This window comes from Labrus mixtus, chromosome 24 (genome assembly GCF_963584025.1).
Source record: "Labrus mixtus chromosome 24, fLabMix1.1, whole genome shotgun sequence".
Lineage (NCBI taxonomy): Eukaryota > Metazoa > Chordata > Actinopteri > Labriformes > Labridae > Labrus > Labrus mixtus.
The window spans coordinates 11970143-11990285 of record NC_083635.1 but is presented as its reverse complement, the minus strand read 5'-3'; the positions used below and the strand labels follow the sequence as shown (position 1 = coordinate 11990285).

The window sequence follows — 20143 nt, the reverse complement described above, 5'->3', positions numbered from 1 at the left end:
TTATTTATACATTTATTTATTTCCACATTTATTTATTTCCACATGTATTTATTTCCATATTTACTTATTTATACATTTATTTATTTATCGGAGATTTCTCAGATCTCGTCCTCCATAGATTATTGGTATCACCAGCTTCCTTCTCTTGCACACTGTAGTGGCAATATCTATAGTCTATAAACAACAAAAATTCCAAATTAAAAACTTAACACAAACTCATAATAAAGCCACCGAGGCACCTAGAGGGCGAATCTTCCGCAGAATATTTTAATAAGTCCATTGTCCAGATGATGATTGAAGGTTTTAGGGTGGTTTATTTTATCCAGAGACATCAAGCAGGCAACAAACAACAAAAAAGGCTGCTGTCTCTCTTGCCCTGTCATCCTGCCATTGCGTCCTGGCTTCCTGGTAAAAAACCATTAACCCATTAGGTGCCTACCTGAGTCTCACCTGGCTATATAGACACACAAATGTACAGACTCCACCCTTACGCCCCAAGTAGCAAAATAAACAAATGGAAATAACTCATATGAATGTAAACAATAACAATCAAAATACCCCGAACATAATCTAACATTCAAATGTATCCCCAAAATAAGAATATAGACTTTCACTTAATTTAGGAACAGTGAATAGCTGTAATACACACACACCATCCTATTTGATGAAGAATAATATAACATAATATAACGATAACGACATCCTAATAGTGAACTCTATAAGAGTGGAAGAGATTAAATTCAGGGGAAACAATTTGCTGTTTTTACTAAATAGATTTTCTTACTGAAATTAGTCCGAAAATAAAACTTGTATAAAAACCAAACTGACAAACTGACAAACAGACAAACAGACTGCAAGAAACATAATTTAAAAAGCTTTATTCATAAATCTGATAAATTATTAAACAGGTTAAAATACAAAATAAAATACAGATGTTGTTATATTTGAAATCAAAGCTGTAAAGCGGAGCTGATCATCTCCTAATGTCCAGCTGAATCGTCTTCTGCAGACTGGCGATGCTCGCATCCAGAGCGGCCAGACCGTCTCTGAACGCAACCTCGTCTCTGGTGTTAAAGGACGAGCCTGAACGCACGCTCCAATCAGAGCTCAGCGATTCCCTGTCACGCAGGGAGGGGGCGCCGCTAAACAGCTGTCTTCGATGCATCTCCAGCTGCAGCACGTCGGAGCGGACTGAGGAGTCTGCGGGTGTGATGTCAGGACGGGATGCGAGGTCTCTGTCTGCAGACACACACACCTGCTCCTGCTCGGTGTGTGTGCGCTCCAGCTGATCCATAGACAGAAGGTATTGTGTGATCCGGTCTGACGGGGGCGCTGCCGGGTTCTGTCTCAGCTGCAGTTGGTTAAAATGTTGATTTGTTGTCTGAGTGTCGACGACTGGGGGACACACTGAAGAATCACGACTCTGCAGAATCCTGAAAGAGAGAAAGCGTGCTCATAGTGTGTCTCTAATGAGTGTTTTCAAAGTGCAGGAGCTTTTATTAAATTCCTCTCATCAAATCTTTGACACTCTCTTAAAGCAAAAGAACACAAACACACACCGGTTCAGGTTGTCTATCTCCTCCTGTCTTTTCTGAGCGACTGAAGCCAACTCGCTCTTCTCTCGCTCTCCAACAGCCTGCTCCTCGTGGCCTCCAAGTCTTAAAAACACAAACACACTTACAGACAGTGCAATACAATATGCAAACTGTTACAGGGGTTACAATCCCCCAGTGAAGTTTATAAGATCGGTTAATGATTCCATACCTGTCAGAACGAGTTGATTCTTTGCCTCGCTCTCTCTCAGCCGGCTCTGTGTGTCCTGCAGGGCTTCCCGTACTTCTGTGAGGTCACTCTGGAGTTCCTGCAGCTGAGACTGAGCGACCGTGAGCTCGTCCTGCAGAATCAAAACTTTGCAGAACAACAACAACAAACTGTTCAGATCATTCAGTCCTGAGTGATTCACAGAGAGGAACGGACACATGAGCAGTCGTTACCTTCTGAGGTACACAGAGTCTCCACGCTCGGACGCTTCTCCGCTTCTTCTCTCTGCTTCAACTGCTGCTGCAGAGTCCTCACGCGCCTGCAAAGACAAACAAGCAATACAAGATCCATCTATGACGAATGATTTTAAATAGTGGACCCCTCTGGTGTGTGTTTAAGTGTGTGTGTGTGTGTTACCTGCGTAGCTGTGTGCACTTGGTATTGAAAAGATGCGACAAAAAGAAAGACTCTAAAATCGTGTCATTTCACAGAAGTTCATTTATTTCCTCCCCACAGGAGAGCGGAGCTGCTGCTAGTCGTGTTGATGGGTTTGGTGTTTTCATTAAGGGGCTGCAGCTCAATCAAGAATGGAGTCTGAATAAATAGCACAGCGCCTTTATGTCCTCTGCTGATAGCAAACACCAGCTAACAGCAGACAGAGAGTCCAGTTTAAATCTTCACACAGGTTGGAGTCGTCCAGATGTGCAGCAGAGGTGAACAGTCCCATCGGGTTGTCGTGTCTAGGCGCTGCTGCGGCTCTCGGGCTGCAGGTTGATCAGAGAGTTGCTGGCCTGAGCGAGCTCCGTGATGGACACGCGTCCTCTCTGTCTGATGAAACGAGCCACAGAGTCCAGCTCCTCCGGGGTGATGGAGATAAACTTCCCTCTGTCGTCAATCACTCCTGCAGAATGCACAAGAGTGTCACATAAATGTAGAAGTGGGTTGTAAATATCAAATATAGTATCATAAATATAGTAATATAGACAGATTGTATTTATAGAGAGATTATAAGGAACACAGGAAGTTCATTTAATTTAATAAATATTAATTATTGAGCTGTGGAAAAGGGGTAGGATTAAATAGGTTTTATACTTCTTCCTTCAGGCATATCAATTGAATATATGTAATTTGCTTTTTCTTTTTTTGTGAAATAATTTGAAGTGCTTTTCATTTTGTTTTGTATTTTTTTATTTGAGATGTCTGAAATAAATTTAATCAATCAAAAACAATCAATCGTTTCTTTTTTTTTTTTTTTTAAGATTTATTTTTGTGCCTTTAATGGAGCGATAGGACAGTGGACAGAGTCGTAAATCAGGGAGAGAGAGAGAGAGTGGGGAACGACATGCGGGAAGGAGACCACAGGTGGGATGTGAACCCGGGCCGTCCACTTGAGACCACAGCCTCCGTACAGGGGGCGAGCGCACTAACCACTGCTCCACCAGCGCCCCTCAATCAAGTGTTTCTAACAGAAGTCTTGGCAGTAAAAATGTTTTAACACAGATCTCAGACCTTTGAGGGATCCTTCAGCCAACAGGTCCTGCAGTCTGTTGATGGCGTCCTGAGTCCTCATCCCGAAGTGAGACGCCAAATCCTCGAGGAGAACCACCTTAGAGCTCTGCAGGACAGAGAGGAGACTCAACTCATCAGAAGCTGCCTGTGTGTGTGTGTGTGTGTGTGTGTGTGTGTGTGTGTGTGTGTGTGTGTGTGTGTGTGTGTGTGTGTGTGTGTGTGTGTGTGTGTGTGTGCTCACCTCGATGTGCTGGATGAACTCCTGCAGCAGGTTACGTGACTGCAGAGGAAAACAACACAAACTCTGATTATTACAGATTTTCTCATCAGTTAAGAGTAAAACCTGAGATTTGAGCAGAGATCGCACCTGGTCCTCGGTGAGCTGCTCCTCCTCTCCCTGCTCCTCTACGACGAAGGAGGCTTTCAGTTTTAAGTACTCCTCCTCCTCGCGTCTCTCCTGCTCCTCTGCAGCACGACGCTCTTCCTCCTCCTGAATAAACACAAGCGCAGAGTCTCAGCACGTCCTCGTTTAAAGCTTAGGGAGGAAGCTGCCGCCGCTGAGGAGAGCGCCGTCCAGAGGGCATCAAAGAAAACTCAGATGAGACAACATGTTCAGGTTCCTTCACGCTCCTTCCACAGGGAGCTCAAGTCTTTCAGCTGGACTCCAATAATCTCAGAGCAGACGTTTACGATGTGGTTCAAACTGTTCCTGTCCTCCACAGTCAACCCATTGAACCGACAGATAAAAGAAAATGTTGATAAAAGAATGATAAAAGCTACATAAGATGCTTTGTGAAACACTAAAAGAGTGCAGCCTCCGCGTCAGATGAATTCTCTGTTGGCCTCTTTTCACGATTCACTCTGTGTTTTCAGAGAACTTAAATTCAGAGTCGATCACTGTCCCAAGGTATTTCTATGAGTCCACTATTAAATACCTTGGGACAGTGTTCGACTCTGAAGTGTGTGTGTGTGTGTGTGTGTGTGTGTGTGTGTATTAGTGACCTGTTTCCGCTCCATCAGTCGTTCTCTCTCATCCTCCTGCTGCCTCTCCTGCTCTCTGAGCTCCTGCATCCTCTTCCTCTCCTCCCTCTCCTCCATCTCCGCCTGAAATGAGAAAACAAAAACACATTAACAGACAGAAAAGACAACTAAACACTCACTGGGATAAATAATGGTGGTCATTCGCAGCCTGAGTTGACAGGGCGAACCTCTCACCTCTCTCTGGGCTTTCTTGGCCTGTTTCTCCTCCAGCTTCATCTGCTTCTTGGCGCCCACTTTCTTCAGCTGCTCCATCTCTTCCCCCTCCTTCTCTCTGTACGCCATGACTGCAGCGAGGTTTCTCCTCCTGCGCGGCATCCCGGCTCCTCGCTCCCCCGCTGTCTGCTGAGGAGGCCCCGCTGCCTGCTGAGGAGGCCCCGCCGCCCGGATAACATCCCTCTGTTGCTCCTCATCGGCTGAGAGATAACAGGGAACACAACACTGTATATGTCCTTCACATTACCTTTGTAATCACTGCAAAAACGATTATATAAGAAACTCAAAAGCCACTTTGAGGAGCTTTTGGTTGGTTACGAAACAGACTTCTATTAATGCTCTTTGTTTTATTTTGCTAAATCAGGGATGGGCAACAGCAAGGGGCCACATTCATTTAATTCTGACCGCCAGGGGGCCAAATTGTAGGATCCAAAAACAATAACAGTCTCAAATTTAACTCAACATATACCAGTGATCAAATATTATTATGCACATATTTCTGGTTTTCATGATTTCATGGCAGATTTTGTCATGTTTTGATATATAAAGATTGACCTGAGGGCCACATTGATGGTTGACGAGGGCCGCATGTGGGGCCCCTGGTCTAAATAACCATCCTTACATCACTAAACCATCTTTCAAGAGCAATATAAATATAAAAAATATATAAATTTAATTATTTTACCAGCTTGAGAAACCCCACCTACGATCATAACTAAGTTTAGAGTTTAAAATTAAAGCTTTATGACACTTTAAACTTGAAATTTAGAGATTTATATGAAGTTGCGTTTCAGTATTTTCGCTTTAACGCGAAATGTCCCTCGGCCGCTTCCGTAGTTACAAGTGATTGACAGCTGTTAACCAACATTTCCCTAAAATCCGCGTAACTCAAACATTTAAACCCATTCAGTTTAGCTTTTATAACGTTACTTAAACCCTTTCTTTCCAAAAGTAAGTTCCCGATCTTATTTTAAAGCATCAACATCCTGATAAACGCTCTGCAAACAGTTAGCCGTTAGCTTAGCATTAGCTCCTGATGACGTGTTTACCTTCCTGTGTTCTGCTCCGGATCTTCACAGCGAACAAGATGAGGACGATGAGAACCGCAGCAGCGATCAGATACAGCGCGATGTCCATAGCTGTCCTGAAAATATCACTTTAAACAAGAAACCTGTTGGACACGTCAGTGTTAGCTCATTTCCAACACAGGTCTCTCTTCTTCGTGTGTTTATTGTTCGCCTGTGTTTAGCGCCACCTGCTGTTTCGGAGGATACATCGCCACAACATTTATAAATAAACCAATAAACCAATAAACCCTGGTTATTATGGAGGACGAGATCTGACAAAAGTATAAATAAATAAATGTATAAATAAATACTGGAATAAATAAATAATTAAATGCGTGAATAAATAAATAAAAACTGGTAAATAAATGGGACAGAAATAATTAAATGTCTTAAATTTATTTCTACATGTATTTATTTCCACATTTATTTATTTATACATGTATTTATTTATACATGTATTTATTTCCATATTTATTTATTTCTACATTTATTTATTTCTACATTTATTTATTTCCATATTTATTTATACATGTATTTATTTCTACATTTATTTATTTCCATATTTATTTATACATTTATTTATTTCCACATTTATTTATTTCCACATGTATTTATTTCCATATTTACTTATTTATACATTTATTTATTTCTCGGAGATTTCTCAGATCTCGTCCTCCATAGATTATTGGTATCACCAGCTTCCTTCTCTTGCACACTGTAGTGGCAATATCTATAGTCTATAAACAACAAAAATTCCAAATTAAAAACTTAACACAAACTCATAATAAAGCCACCGAGGCACCTAGAGGGCGAATCTTACGCAGAATATTTTAATAAGTCCATTGTCCAGATGATGATTGAAGGTTTTAGGGTGGTTTATTTTATCCAGAGACATCAAGCAGGCAACAAACAACAAAAAAGGCTGCTGTCTCTCTTGCCCTGTCATCCTGCCATTGCGTCCTGGCTTCCTGGTAAAAAACCATTAACCCATTAGGTGCCTACCTGAGTCTCACCTGGCTATATAGACACACAAATGTACAGACTCCACCCTTACGCCCCAAGTAGCAAAATAAACAAATGGAAATAACTCATATGAATGTAAACAATAACAATCAAAATACCCCGAACATAATCTAACATTCAAATGTATCCCCAAAATAAGAATATAGACTTTCACTTAATTTAGGAACAGTGAATAGCTGTAATACACACACACCATCCTATTTGATGGAGAATAATATAACATAATATAACGATAACGACATCCTAATAGTGAACTCTATAAGAGTGGAAGAGATTAAATTCAGGGGAAACAATTTGCTGTTTTTACTAAATAGATTTTCTTACTGAAATTAGTCCGAAAATAAAACCAAACTGACAAACTGACAAACAGACAAACAGACTGCAAGAAACATAATTTAAAAAGCTTTATTCATAAATCTGATAAATTATTAAACAGGTTAAAATACAAAATAAAATACAGATGTTGTTATATTTGAAATCAAAGCTGTAAAGCGGAGCTGATCATCTCCTAATGTCCAGCTGAATCGTCTTCTGCAGACTGGCGATGCTCGCATCCAGAGCGGCCAGACCGTCTCTGAACGCAACCTCGTCTCTGGTGTTAAAGGACGAGCCTGAACGCACGCTCCAATCAGAGCTCAGCGATTCCCTGTCACACAGGGAGGGGGCGCCGCTAAACAGTTGTCGTCGATGCATCTCCAGCTGCAGCACGTCGGAGCGGACTGAGGAGTCTGCGGGTGTGATGTCAGGACGGGATGCGAGGTCTCTGTCTGCAGACACACACACCTGCTCCTGCTCGGTGTGTGTGCGCTCCAGCTGATCCATAGACAGAAGGTATTGTGTGATCCGGTCTGACGGGGGCGCTGCCGGGTTCTGTCTCAGCTGCAGTTGGTTAAAATGTTGATTTGTTGTCTGAGTGTCGACGACTGGGGGACACACTGAAGAATCACGACTCTGCAGAATCCTGAAAGAGAGAAAGCGTGCTCATAGTGTGTCTCTAATGAGTGTTTTCAAAGTGCAGGAGCTTTTATTAAATTCCTCTCATCAAATCTTTGACTCTCTCTTAAAGCAAAAGAACACAAACACACACCGGTTCAGGTTGTCTATCTCCTCCTGTCTTTTCTGAGCGACTGAAGCCAACTCGCTCTTCTCTCGCTCGCTCTCCAACAGCCTGCTCCTCGTGGCCTCCAAGTCTTAAAAACACAAACACACTTACAGACAGTGCAATACAATATGCAAAATGTTACAGGGGTTACAATCCCCCAGTGAAGTTTATAAGATCGGTTAATGATTCCATACCCGTCAGACCGAGTTGATTCTTTGCCTCGCTCTCTCTCAGCCGGCTCTGTGTGTCCTGCAGGGCTTCCCGTACTTCTGTGAGGTCACTCTGGAGTTCCTGCAGCTGAGACTGAGCGACCGTGAGCTCGTCCTGCAGAATCAAAACTTTGCAGAACAACAACAACAAACTGTTCAGATCATTCAGTCCTGAGTGATTCACAGAGAGGAACGGACACATGAGCAGTCGTTACCTTCTGAGGTACACAGAGTCTCCACGCTCGGACGCTTCTCCGCTTCTTCTCTCTGCTTCAACTGCTGCTGCAGAGTCCTCACGCGCCTGCAAAGACAAACAAGCAATACAAGATCCATCTATGACGAATGATTTTTAATAGTGGACCCCTCTGGTGTGTGTTTAAGTGTATGTGTGTGTGTGTGTTACCTGCGTAGCTGTGTGTTCTGGCTCTGCAGAGATGAAAGCTCAGGCTCAGTCTCAACGTCTGAACCTGCAGCTTTCATCAGTGACGACAAGGAGGAGGAGGACACAGTCTGCTCCAGGTGACTGAGCAGGATCTCTGCAGCACTGCCTGCACACACACACACACACACACACACACACACACACACAAACAAACAGTATAATATATTCATTGTATTCAAAGAAGATGAGAAATTTTCCACCACAAAAAGAAAGTTTTTCAGCATCTCTGACGCTCACAGCTCCAAAGTCTGCTCATCATAAGTGTCAGGCAACAAACTACCATGGCTGACTTTGGGATTTAAGAAGAAACAACAAACAAACACAGCAGTAATCAGTGCAAACTCTTCTTCTCTGAGTGGGAGCAGTTTACCTTGTCCTGCGATCACAGCTCGGAGTTCTCCCAGCAGACCCTGAGCCGTCCTCACTTTCTCTTCCGTCTGTTTTCTGTGCGAGTCCTGCAGGGGGGCTCCTTCACCCTGTGCACGCTCCAGTTGCATGTCGGGTGTCTTTAAGGTGCAGGTGTGTGTGTTTGTGACAGCTGTGTGTGTGCTGGAGCTTTGGGGATCGACGTCTCTCACGGGGACAAACTCGTCCTCGCCTCCATCCTTACAGGGAGAGTTTGGAGCTTCAGCAGCAGGGCAGCAGTCGGTCTTGGGCGTGGGAGGACGGTTAGAGGGAGGAGGGGTGGCGGTGTGAGGAGTTGAAGAGGAGAGGTGCTGCAGCGCGTAGTTTTGTGTGCGAGGATGTTTCTGCAGCTTCACTCCTGAGTGTGCAGCTGGAGACAGATGTGGCGTTTTGGGAGTTTTGCCGCCTGCTGCGCGCTGGACCGACCGACAGATCCTCTGATCTGCAGGTGGAGACGAAGAGAAGGAGTGGTGACATTAGACAGGTGTGACAGAGGAGTGTGTTGCCACACACACATTAACACACACCTACCTGTCTGTGGAGCGACTTTCTTTATGGTCTTCTTCCCCTGTGAAGGCGATGGTTTTGATTTGGCTGCTCCTGCTTTGAGCGCTTGGGGAACATCTGGCGAGGCTTCTAGAAATATAAACACAAACAAGCACAACTTACTCTCTCTCTTTCTCTCTTCTCAGCTTCATCCGAGCGCTGTAAGCAGGCGGTACTCTCCCTGTTGGAAACTGTTTTAAGATGGAACAGTTGCTTAAACTCCCTGCTGGTCTGATTGTAACTCTGATGTTTTATGACCTGTTTGATCAGCCTGAAGGATGCCACTGAGCAAGGCAGCACATCGGTCCAGGCCGTTGTGGAGAGTCGTGACCTGAGAGGAAAGGAAACAGCTGTGAGCATCGCGACAACAACACAACACTTTAATCACATCCACATGTGTTCAACGAATATGAGACGAGGGTAAGACATCGTGAATAAAGTTTCCTGCACTTTTAAAATCAGGGCTGAGCTTTCAGAATCACATCACGACCTGCAGCACAACATCAAAAATGACGACACATTTGATTCACACGTTGCTTTCTTTCTTTATGAGAACTGCTGCAATCAAGACAACCCTTTAGTTACACTCATTACCTGGTCTTCAGAGTCTGTGGAGTACAGAGAGAAGGCCGGCTCGGGGCGTGAAGCCAGCGCTTGACTTTGAGAAACTCTAAAAAAAAAATCAGAGGAAGGTCAGGGGTGTGCAGCAGATTTACGTGCACAAGAAGGATGAATTAAAGTGGCTATTTTCACCGTCTCCTCGTCGGCTGCACTTTGACTCGTCCCGTCAGCCTCCCTGATGTCACCACCTGACGCACATCACAGTTACAAGAACATTATGTACATGCATGCACAGAACTTCAAGAAAATTGCAGAATTTCTGGGCTGCTGCAGGCAGATTTGAGCTTTTACGTCCTTGTTCCTAACATATTTAACCTCCTTACAGACCTTACCAACAGACTGAATATACATTGTGAAGATCTTGGTACTTCCTTTCCTCTACCCCCTTTCTATGATTTAAATTCAAAGTTGTTGTCAACTTGTTTGTTGTGCTTGTATGATGATTAATTGGGGTAATTAGGGAGCTTCCTGCCTTCTTAGACAGCCAATAAACAAATTTAATATATTCTTAAACCAAGTGTAACATTCATAGTGAGTCAGGTGAGATCAAGCATTCAATATAAGTGTTAGGAGTTGTGCAGGTAAACAGTAAACACACTCAAAACACTTTGTTATTGCTGAAAACATCTAATCACAGTTAAATATTGTTTCATATATGACTGGTGTTCGTCTTACCTTGCTTTTAGCCGTTCCTTTCATGGTTGACAACAGCTTTAATCACACATCTGGCATATTTAGACGACTTTTTCCACTTCAGTGTTTAGTTATTAGAGTCTACGGCTGCATGCTACGGTTTGAACACAAGTTTGAAACAGGAAACATGTAACTGACCAATCAAATGGCGAATAGAAGGCATGACCCGCCCTCCTCTGCCTTTGATTGGCTTATCAAGGCAATGCGCGTCGGCCTCCGAATGCTAAATCCAAACCAACGAGAAACGGCTATTAACCAATCACTGATCGAGTTTGGCAGCTCAAAACTACGTTGGAGCTTCTTCACTTTTTTAAAATTAAATTAAAGTTTAAGTTTATTAATTATCAAACATACAGCTTAATTCATTCAAGTTCCAGTAATTATATTTTACGTTTATATCGACAATCAGCACGGAAACCAAGTCAACAAAACAGGAAGCTCCATTTGTATATTTAATAATTTATTTTATTTAAAGTTAATAAAAAGTTATATTAACACGAGAACTGCTTATAATAATTCACCTTAATCAAGTAGTTACGTTTCTTTAGGTTTTTTTTTACGTCTAACGTAACTCTTTTCCCACTGACTGTTGCCATGGTGACGCAGACAGATACTTCAGGGGCGAGAAAATATGTAGTTTTAAGTAAAACGGTAATTTTTAACTATTTTAAAGCCCAGATTCGCATTTGTTAATTATTGTTTGAAATTTATAAAGGTCTTTCAGTAACATTTTCCCATCTTCAATATTATTTTGAAACTGTTTTTACCAGTTTATTCACCTTAAGAATTCAAACCAAATATTACCACTTTTATTAAATTATCTTAACAGAATTCATAATGCATGTTGAATTTTTATCCATAAAAATTAAAGAAATTTCACTCTATTTAAATGAATTGTTATACATAGAGCTGTCCAAACACTTCAAAATAAAAGTAGACTGCTTTGAACAAATATTAATTTATTAGTTCTCTTTATCCGAGGAGGAAACAAATTATATTTGGAATATGACATTCTCAAATTTGACTTTATGGTCAGACACTTTGTTTTCCTTAGTAACCTTTTTTTTCTTTTTTAATCAAAGAGGTGATTAAAAAATAAAACAAACTTCCAATATGTGCAGTCAGACAGGATTGTCACACTTGTTAAGCATTATTTTGTCTCAAGACAAAATTAAAACAGTCAAACAAAAACACTGACACAACTAAAACAAGCTGAACATCTATCAGAAAATAAAAAATAACTCAGAACAGTGCTGTGTGGGTGTGTTAATACAATATTCTCATTATTCCCATTCTTCATCGTCAGCAGCAGCAGGAACGGCGGATTGACTCTGCATGTTGTTGTCCTGGAAAGATCCTCCATGTTGACCCTGAGGACGAAGTGAGGACACAGTGAAGACGTATAAAAAACAATATCATACGTTAAAAACTAGAAATAATGAGGTTACCTTCCTGGAGTCCGTGGAGCTAAAGTTCTTGAAACCAGCGGGACCTCCGCCGCTGAATGCAGACTCCTCCAACCATGAGGGGACTTCCTGCTGAGCCTGTCAATCAAAGATATGCGAAGAAATAAAGATTCATCCTGATGTATTGGGCTTAAGAATAACAGTCTGAGCCTTTGGGTGGTTAAAAAAAAAGAAGCTCTTACCTTGGACAGGATTGTGACCAGCGAGCGAGCCAATTGGCCGTCTTTATCCGTGTCAAAGAAAGACACCGCCTTCCCAGTGTTACCGCAGCGGCCAGTTCTGCCGATGCGGTGGACGTACTCATCGATGTTGTTGGGGAGGTCAAAATTCACCACATGCTGCACATCTGGAATATCCAAACCACGGGCGGCTACTGAGGTCGCCACTAAGACCGGGCATTTACCGGAGCGGAAGTCCGACAGAGCCAGCTCTCGCTCCCGCTGCTCCCGATCACTGAGAGGAAACACCACATTTTATAAATCCATGTTTAAAAAAAGAAAGAAGGAGTCAACAGATTCATGGACAGGTCACTCACCCGTGAATGCTGGTGGTCGCAACCTTCTCCTGGCACAGGTAAGTGGCGATAAAATCTGCTTGTCTCTTGGTCTCTACAAACACCATGGTGCGCTCCGTTCCTGCAAAGAATCAGCCAGTGAAATTAATTATTCAGAGCTTTAATCCAGTCCTGAAGAGAGAAGAGCACTGTGGGTTAGGGTTTGCATCTCCCTGTTGCATTTGCCACATTAGGTCAAGATTGCAGGCAATGGTCAAGTTAAGCCAACAGCGCCCTCTGCTGGATCAAACCGTGAACTACTTCAGATGGCCTGATAAACTACATTTTTGATCAACACTTCAGCTTACCTGTCGTCTTCAGGATGTCAAGGAGCTGCTCCCTCTTGGAGAACTTGGTGACTTGAACAAACGTCTGCTCCACATCGCTGCAGGCTCCGCCCACTACGCCAACAGCCAGGAACAGATAGTCCGTCCTTAGGAAATCAGCCGCCATCCTGTAATTAAAAAAATAAAATTCACACATGCGAAGCTCACGTCCAGGAGGAGTAAGAAGTGTTTGATGGATGAGCAGACCTCTGGATGTCCTCGGGGTAGGTGGCGCTGAACATCAGGGTCTGACGACTCTCTTTGTCCACCATCCCAGGAGAGCCTACCAGGCGGCGCATGTCAGGCTCAAAGCCCATATCCAACATGCGGTCGGCCTCATCCAGCACCAGGTACCGCAGCTTGCTCAACCCAATCTGAAGGTAGTAAAACATTAAGTTTCCTGTATTTAAAAAACGTTAACCTTTTAAGGACTGATTCTCAGATCACCTTTCCTCTTCCGATCACGTCCAGAAGTCTCCCCGGGGTTCCGCAAAGCACGTTGCATCCCCTGCAGATATCTCGGATTTGATGTCCGGTGCTGACGCCACCATAAACCACAACTGGGCGCACACACGTCCTGAAAACAGACAGAGGAGACGTGCATTAAAAGCCAAGAGGATGCGCAACTTTGCAGGGAAGAACAAAGGCGTATCACATCTCTAACTTTCATCTTCATATTTTCTAACACCAGAGGTTGCAGCTTGAGTCTGAACATACCCATGAGCAAACTTCCTGGCCTCCAGGTAAATCTGGTTGATGAGCTCCCTCGTCGGGGCCACGATGATGGCCTCGGGCTCCTGAACCTCACTGAACTGACTCGCTGCAACGCCGTCTGCCATCAGATGCTGCAGAATTGGGAGCAAGAACGCCGCCTGGAGGGAAGATACAAATTAAACCCTGCCATTACGCAAAACATTCACGTCAGAGTTTGTTATTCTCCCCCCTGTCGCCTTACCGTTTTGCCGGATCCAGTCTGAGCACAGGCCATGAGGTCTCTGCCTGCAGAGATGATCGGGATGCCGTGTTTCTGCACTGGAGTCGGCTTCACATACCCAGATTTGTTGACATTATTTTTCAGGGACTCGCACAGCGCTGCCTCCTCAAAAGTCTAAGAGAGGAAAAATTGTTCAAATACTAGAATAAACATTCACACAACGAAGAAAAGCATTTTTCCGTTGGAGAAGACCTGTCGATCCTGCAGCCTGGAGGAGAACTTTAGAAGTCTAATCCTTCTAACATTATTTTGAAGCAGTAAATTGTATAAAACAGTTTCATGGACATCGAAAAGGTCTCCTCGTCATGGAATGTTACCCTCCTCCGACGCACCTGTCACACAGAACGTTTTTCAGCAGACTGAGCATCTAGTTTTTTAAAGCTCCGGTACGCCTCGATACCATCAATCGTTAAAACAACACAGATTATGTCGTGTTCCCCTTACCATGATCGCCTGAGGTGGGTTTGACCCACTGACGTCCACCATGATGTCATCGTACTTGTCAAAGTTAATGCCCTTCTCGTAGTGGGCGAAAATTGAGTCTTCATCATCAGGTAGCGTTGGGGGAACATATGTCACCCTTGGCCCTGCACGTCAGAAGAACAAAGTGAGAGGACTCAGCCTGATCAAGCTGCTGGATTAATACACAAAGTCTAATTTTGTTTGTTTAACTTGCGTTCTTCTTCGTTGCCATCTTTATTCTCTTTGTCATCCCCTGTTCACGATGGGAATAAAAAAACAACTATCAGTCAAACATTTCAAATCATTCAGAGAAAAAATTAGAAAATATGACGACCTTTATCGAAGGTCTCCTCGTCTCTGCCGCGGTAACCTGCAAAGACAAATATCATTCGAAGTTTGATAAATTGAAGTAATTCCTTTTCCAAAAAGGTGAAATTATGTTTAGTTTACCTCCTCCTCCTCCAAAGCCTCCTCTGCCTCCCGATTCTCCATCTTCAACACAACATCGCTTATTAATAACCTGCTCTTCATATTTTAAATCCAGAATGGATGACTTAAGTTTTAAACATATTTGAGAACACAATTAAGGCATTGAGCTTTCCTGCGTCAGTATGACGGGTGAGTACCTTGTCTGAATCCTCCTCTCCCTCCTCTGCCACCTCTTCCTCCTCGGCTTCCTCCTCTAAACCCTGCTCAGAAAAAAATACAAACATTCACGTACAGCAGGATAATCGTGTTTCCTAATTTGGTTTGTTTTGCATTTGTAGCAGAAAGCATACACTCACCGTTTTCACGCGCTTCTTCATCGTCTCCTGCAAAGTATAATTCATGCAAAGATCATTTAAATGCATTTGGGTGGTTTAACACTCTTAAGAGTACGGCTCCACTGGTTCCGACATCTGATAGCGTCTTAACTCTTTCTATTCACTTCCTATGGAGAGCCGGAGAGGCAGTGGTGTAGTGCACTTTGTGTATTTAAATATTACCGTTGAAGTCATTGCGTTCTGTTCCACTGAATCCTCTGCCGTGCCCTGAGAGAGCAAGCATCCTTTTAGATCTCATGAACAGCCACATTAACATTATTTGTTTTAAACATCTCAAAGTAATGAGCTGCTCTCCCGTCTTACTCAGGATCCTTAAAGTCTCACCTCTGCCTCCTCTACCTCTGAATCCTCCTCTGTCTCCACATGAGTTTTTCCAGCTGTCTCCATCTGTAAAGAACAAAATGTTTGAGTTCATTTGACGAGGAATTCATTATTCAATAAGACCCACGTTCACTGAATATTACCAATGCTTACCATGTCCGTTCTCCTCACCACCTATGAAACAAAACACAAATATTAAGATTCCTTCTTCACAAATCAAACCACAATTAACTTCTTTGGACCGAACGCAACTGAGCTTGTTTTAATCGGCTGGAAACGAGACTGATTCTTCAGTGTTGAAGTTCAGTTAGTAAAAGTAAGGGTGGTTAAACACTTGTGACCCGGATCTGAGCACACTTGATCCCATAGTCTGGTTCAAATGTTTAACGTGAGGATGGAAATATTCACAGACAAGACGCTGAAATCAGAGAATGACTTTACACATTCCTCAAAATATTATAAATTAAACTTCATCCATTCAAGATTAAACGACTAATCAATTCAATTTTGCAGCATAACCCAAGTTAATACAAGTCCATATTCTAAAATGATACACTTTCTAAATGTTCTGTCACTTTAACTTGATTTTACAACATGAACAGGCACCTGAGGAGAAGCTTTTAAATCCTCCCCCTCTGCCGCGGCCTCGTCCTCCGAAACCTGGAGAAAACAAAACGATGCTTCATGAATGTCCTCTCGGGTCAAAGAGCAAAATTACTCATAATTTTCTATAATTACCTCCACCTGAGTTCCAGGAGCTTCCTTGTGTGCCTAAAAGCAAAGTGTTCAACTCATTATGCATCAACATTACTGACACATTCGTCCACTAATTCTTACCACCACAACTCTTTGTGTCCTCGGCTACAGGAAGTGGATGATGAAGAGGCAGGATGATCAAGTTTACATTGCAAACATCTCTGGACAGCGTTTCCCACACATAGACGATTTACAGTTTAATAGTCCTTCCCATGTTTGATGTGCACACGTTTTGTTTTAAAGTGATTTATTGACATCAGTCCCAAATAAAGGCAGTTAGACATTAGACTAAAGATAATAATAATAAAAGCCTAGGCAATTAATTCAAGTTTTAAGATAACGGAAGAGTACAGAAGCAGCATGAGCAGATTAAGTTACAGAGAATAAAGCACAATTAATAGATATAAAAACCTAATATTACAATTTAACTTAAAGTAGTAAAACTAAGACATTGACTTATTTAATTTTTTTTTTGCTTGCCTATTCATTTTACTTATGTTTCATGTCTTTTAACTTGATTCTGTATTTCACATGTAGTTTTATTTTATCTCGTGAGCTGTTATTTTATTTATTCTTCTGTACAGCACTTTGGTTGTTTTAAAGTTGGATTGGAAACAAAGGTTAACCCCCATATTATAATCATTATATGGGAAACACTATATGAGCCTTAAATCTAAACAGATATCGTGCATGAAATTGGATATCACAAACATGTAATCTGCAATTTTGTGCTTTAAAACTTTACATGTGGAAGCAGATTATACCTTCACTTGAAGTGTGGCTGGACTGTACAGCAGTGCTAGTGGAAGGTCCCTGTAAAATTAATATCAGGTGTTAATCATTAAACTCTAATACAAGAATGTAATTACAAAAAATAAATTATGTCGATGCTTTGCAATCAAACCAGCTTACCTCTTCATGCCAGTCGTCCATTTTTGCTCAGTCTAAAAGAAAAACATTTAGAGAATTGAATTAATAAATGTGTAAAAGCTGCATTAACTAAATGTCTCCACACGTCTAAAATGCAAATTAAAGTACAAATGTGTGTAAAAAGCTGCGTCTTTGTTGAATTATGTCCATTTTCTTTCTTTTGCCAAATAAAAAATAAGTTTACCCTCAAAAATAAATTGGCAAAGCTGGTTTTCAGACGGACATGTGACCTCGTGTTCTTTTACCAAACGAGCTAACCTCCGGGTAAAGCTTTACAAAAAGCAACCAAAAAACGCTCCAAATCCAACCTAATACAAGACGTAACAATTACTACATCGATTTAAAAAGATGCGACAGTTTAAAAGTATTCTTAAGGTAATTTTCTTTTTGCGAATATCGATTTTTGGACCATGCCGTGGCTACTTAACGCTCTGGCAGGTGTTCTAACAAAAACTGCTACCCGTGTAGAAGCGGCGCTGCGCATGCGTAGACCTGCGATATTCGGTACTTACGGACCACACAGAAACCGGCTAAACCAGTGAAGTCTAAAAAACCGATAAAATAGATTTTACTCTTATTTTAATTGCCCCCAATTTGCAACACAAACTTAAACAGTTGATTCATTTGTAACTACATTAAAAAAGGAAGTTAAAAAAGATTTTTTGAAACGATAAATGACACCTGTTCATTCTAGAGGCAGCCCACGATGCAAATGCTAACTAGCATAAATTAGCTTAAGGATAAAACGTGAAATAACAGCTTGATATAGTTACTATTTTCTCAAAGTGGTTAAAGAAATTATACAGTTGCTCAAATCTACTAACTAACACGATAAAAACATACTTTAGTAAACGTAGAAGTTGCTAGTTTTCTTCCTCTTGACGCTGCTGCTCTCCCTCCGCTGCTCGTGGTCAAGGGCTAGTGCGCACTCTGCACTGCGCATGCGTCGTACAGCTAGCACGGGTTGCCAGTTCAGCCCGTTCAGCGACTTTCCCGCCCAACACGGCTACTTTTAAAATATTTCTAAATTAAAATTAATGTGAATAAAGATTAGGTGTGTAAAGATTAAGTTTATGCCTTCTGAAATCAACTTTTCAGTTATTTTATTACGTATGTAATAAACCTCAATCAATTGATTCGTATTATTGTGAAAATATTATTAAAATGTAATTTTTAATTTAGTATTTTCGGGGGGTTTTACTATTTTTATCTTCTTTTACTTCTTACTGTTCTTTTATTTATGCTCTTATCTTAACTTATCTTATGTTTTAATTTGGTAATTTCTTATCTTACTTACTTTGTCTATTTATTTTTTATATTTACTTTTTATTTTTATTAGTATTATAGTTTTTTTTTATCCTTTAACCACTTGTTTATATTTCTTTTTCTGCTCTTACCTTCTTATTGCTGTTATCTTTTTATTTACTTTTATCTCTTTTAGTTTCTTGCATCTTTTTAAATCTTTGGTTCCTCTTGGTCTCAGCTCCTGTTGTTGGGTTCTTGTGTTGTTGGGTTCTTATGATGGTTCTTGTGATGGTTCTTGTGATGGTCGCGGTTATATATGTCTGTTGGGTATCGTGCACTATGGGTTCTTTTCTGTTGAATTGTATTTAATTATTTTTAGTATTTTGCATTTGTTATGTTCTTGCTGTTGTTTATGTTCTTCTGTGTTTGGTTTAGTTTTTTGTTTTTTTTAGTTTGTCTTGTTTGTCGAAGCACTGTAAACCTGTGTTTTTAAAAGGTGCTCTATAAATAAAGTTATTATTATTATTATTATTATTATTATTTTGTTCCAAATAAGGGCTGCAAAAAAGATAATCGATAATTCTGCCAGTTAATTTCACAATTAATAGTTCATCTTTGAAATGTAAAATATGCTTACTGCAGATTACCATAGCTCAGAACAATCAATCAATCTTTATTTTTTTTTTTTATCTTATGCACACAATATGATATCTTGTGTGCACAAGTGCGTACAGAATTGTATTTATTTTTAACTTTTGGGTCTTCAGGTATGGAGGACGAGATCTGACAGAAGTATAAATAAATAAATAAATGTAGAAATAAATTTAAGACATTTAATTATTTATGTCCCATTTATTTACCAGTTTTTATTTATTTATTTATGCATTTAATTATTTATTTATTCATTCTTTTATTTATTTATTCCAGTATTTATTTATACATTTATTTATTTATTTATTTATACTTCTGTCAGATCTCGTCCTCCATATACAAGGGCTCCGTAGAAAAGATCAATAAACCAAATATGATGAATTATGAATTACTTTATTACTGTAAATATTATTTAAATATTAATATTATTTATCTTATTTTACCTTATTTTATTTTAGCCATTTTATCTTATTTTATTTTATCTTATTTTACCTTATTTTGGTTGTATTGCACCGTGGGACGGAGACAAACGTACATCAACTGTACATTAAAATGCATTAATATGCATGAAATTCAGATGTCCACATAATCAATATAATTATTATTATTTTTTAATCACTAAGCTTTGGTGTAATGCGACATCACAGGCCAGAGAGCATCTCCACCCACAAGGCCCGCTACCACAACAGCTTTTTCCCTGCTGCCATGAGACTTGTAGCACAGGACATTAAGATGGGAAGGAAGTACTTCACCCCACACCTCACAGACTAAATGGACAGTTGACCACCTCACAGTGCAATACAAGTGTGCAATATTAACCTTAAAAACAAAAAACAGTGCAATTATATAATGTGAAAAATATGTGTGCAATAACCTCAGGTGCAATAAGAGATAATAAGTGCAATAAGAAAACGTATTTATATTTTAATTTCATTGTACAGTGTTCCACTTGTTATTTTTTTTGTATTATATATTTGCTTTAA

At 40.8% G+C, this 20143-nt stretch overlaps 3 protein-coding genes and 1 long non-coding RNA gene across 4 annotated transcripts; all 4 read right to left on the bottom strand.

Annotated features, from left to right (window-relative positions):
* Nucleotides 1–2241: 2241 nt before the first annotated feature.
* On the bottom strand, nucleotides 2242–5925 carry LOC132959271 (DDRGK domain-containing protein 1-like). The gene is made up of 7 exons (XM_061032156.1): nucleotides 5574–5925; nucleotides 4486–4724; nucleotides 4273–4374; nucleotides 3638–3760; nucleotides 3512–3550; nucleotides 3271–3376; nucleotides 2242–2662 (listed from the first exon to the last, which is right to left on the bottom strand). The coding sequence occupies exons 1-7, from the start codon at nucleotides 5659–5661 to the stop codon at nucleotides 2502–2504; spliced, it is 858 nt and encodes a 285-aa protein (XP_060888139.1). The 5' UTR covers nucleotides 5662–5925; the 3' UTR covers nucleotides 2242–2501.
* A 1078-nt stretch (nucleotides 5926–7003) lies between these two features.
* On the bottom strand, nucleotides 7004–10749 carry ccdc14 (coiled-coil domain containing 14). Its single transcript, XM_061032869.1, has 11 exons — nucleotides 10615–10749; nucleotides 10072–10127; nucleotides 9913–9988; nucleotides 9577–9649; nucleotides 9304–9408; nucleotides 8738–9214; nucleotides 8329–8473; nucleotides 8141–8226; nucleotides 7911–8054; nucleotides 7702–7804; nucleotides 7004–7575 (listed from the first exon to the last, which is right to left on the bottom strand). The coding sequence occupies exons 1-11, from the start codon at nucleotides 10636–10638 to the stop codon at nucleotides 7116–7118; spliced, it is 1749 nt and encodes a 582-aa protein (XP_060888852.1). The 5' UTR covers nucleotides 10639–10749; the 3' UTR covers nucleotides 7004–7115.
* An 825-nt stretch (nucleotides 10750–11574) lies between these two features.
* On the bottom strand, nucleotides 11575–15945 carry ddx4 (DEAD (Asp-Glu-Ala-Asp) box polypeptide 4). Its single transcript, XM_061033133.1, has 19 exons — nucleotides 15936–15945; nucleotides 15732–15785; nucleotides 15582–15644; nucleotides 15420–15464; nucleotides 15219–15245; nucleotides 15060–15122; nucleotides 14884–14925; nucleotides 14768–14803; nucleotides 14644–14686; nucleotides 14416–14551; nucleotides 13933–14085; nucleotides 13695–13849; nucleotides 13425–13554; nucleotides 13185–13351; nucleotides 12960–13105; nucleotides 12634–12733; nucleotides 12281–12551; nucleotides 12081–12176; nucleotides 11575–12002 (listed from the first exon to the last, which is right to left on the bottom strand). The coding sequence occupies exons 1-19, from the start codon at nucleotides 15943–15945 to the stop codon at nucleotides 11916–11918; spliced, it is 1824 nt and encodes a 607-aa protein (XP_060889116.1). The 3' UTR covers nucleotides 11575–11915.
* Nucleotides 15946–16181: 236 nt separating this feature from the next.
* On the bottom strand, nucleotides 16182–18235 carry LOC132959687 (uncharacterized). The gene is made up of 5 exons (XR_009667067.1): nucleotides 18108–18235; nucleotides 17247–17278; nucleotides 17099–17147; nucleotides 16317–16349; nucleotides 16182–16238 (listed from the first exon to the last, which is right to left on the bottom strand). It is a non-coding gene; the product is annotated as an uncharacterized LOC132959687 (long non-coding RNA).
* Between the last annotated feature and the right edge of the window lie 1908 nt (nucleotides 18236–20143).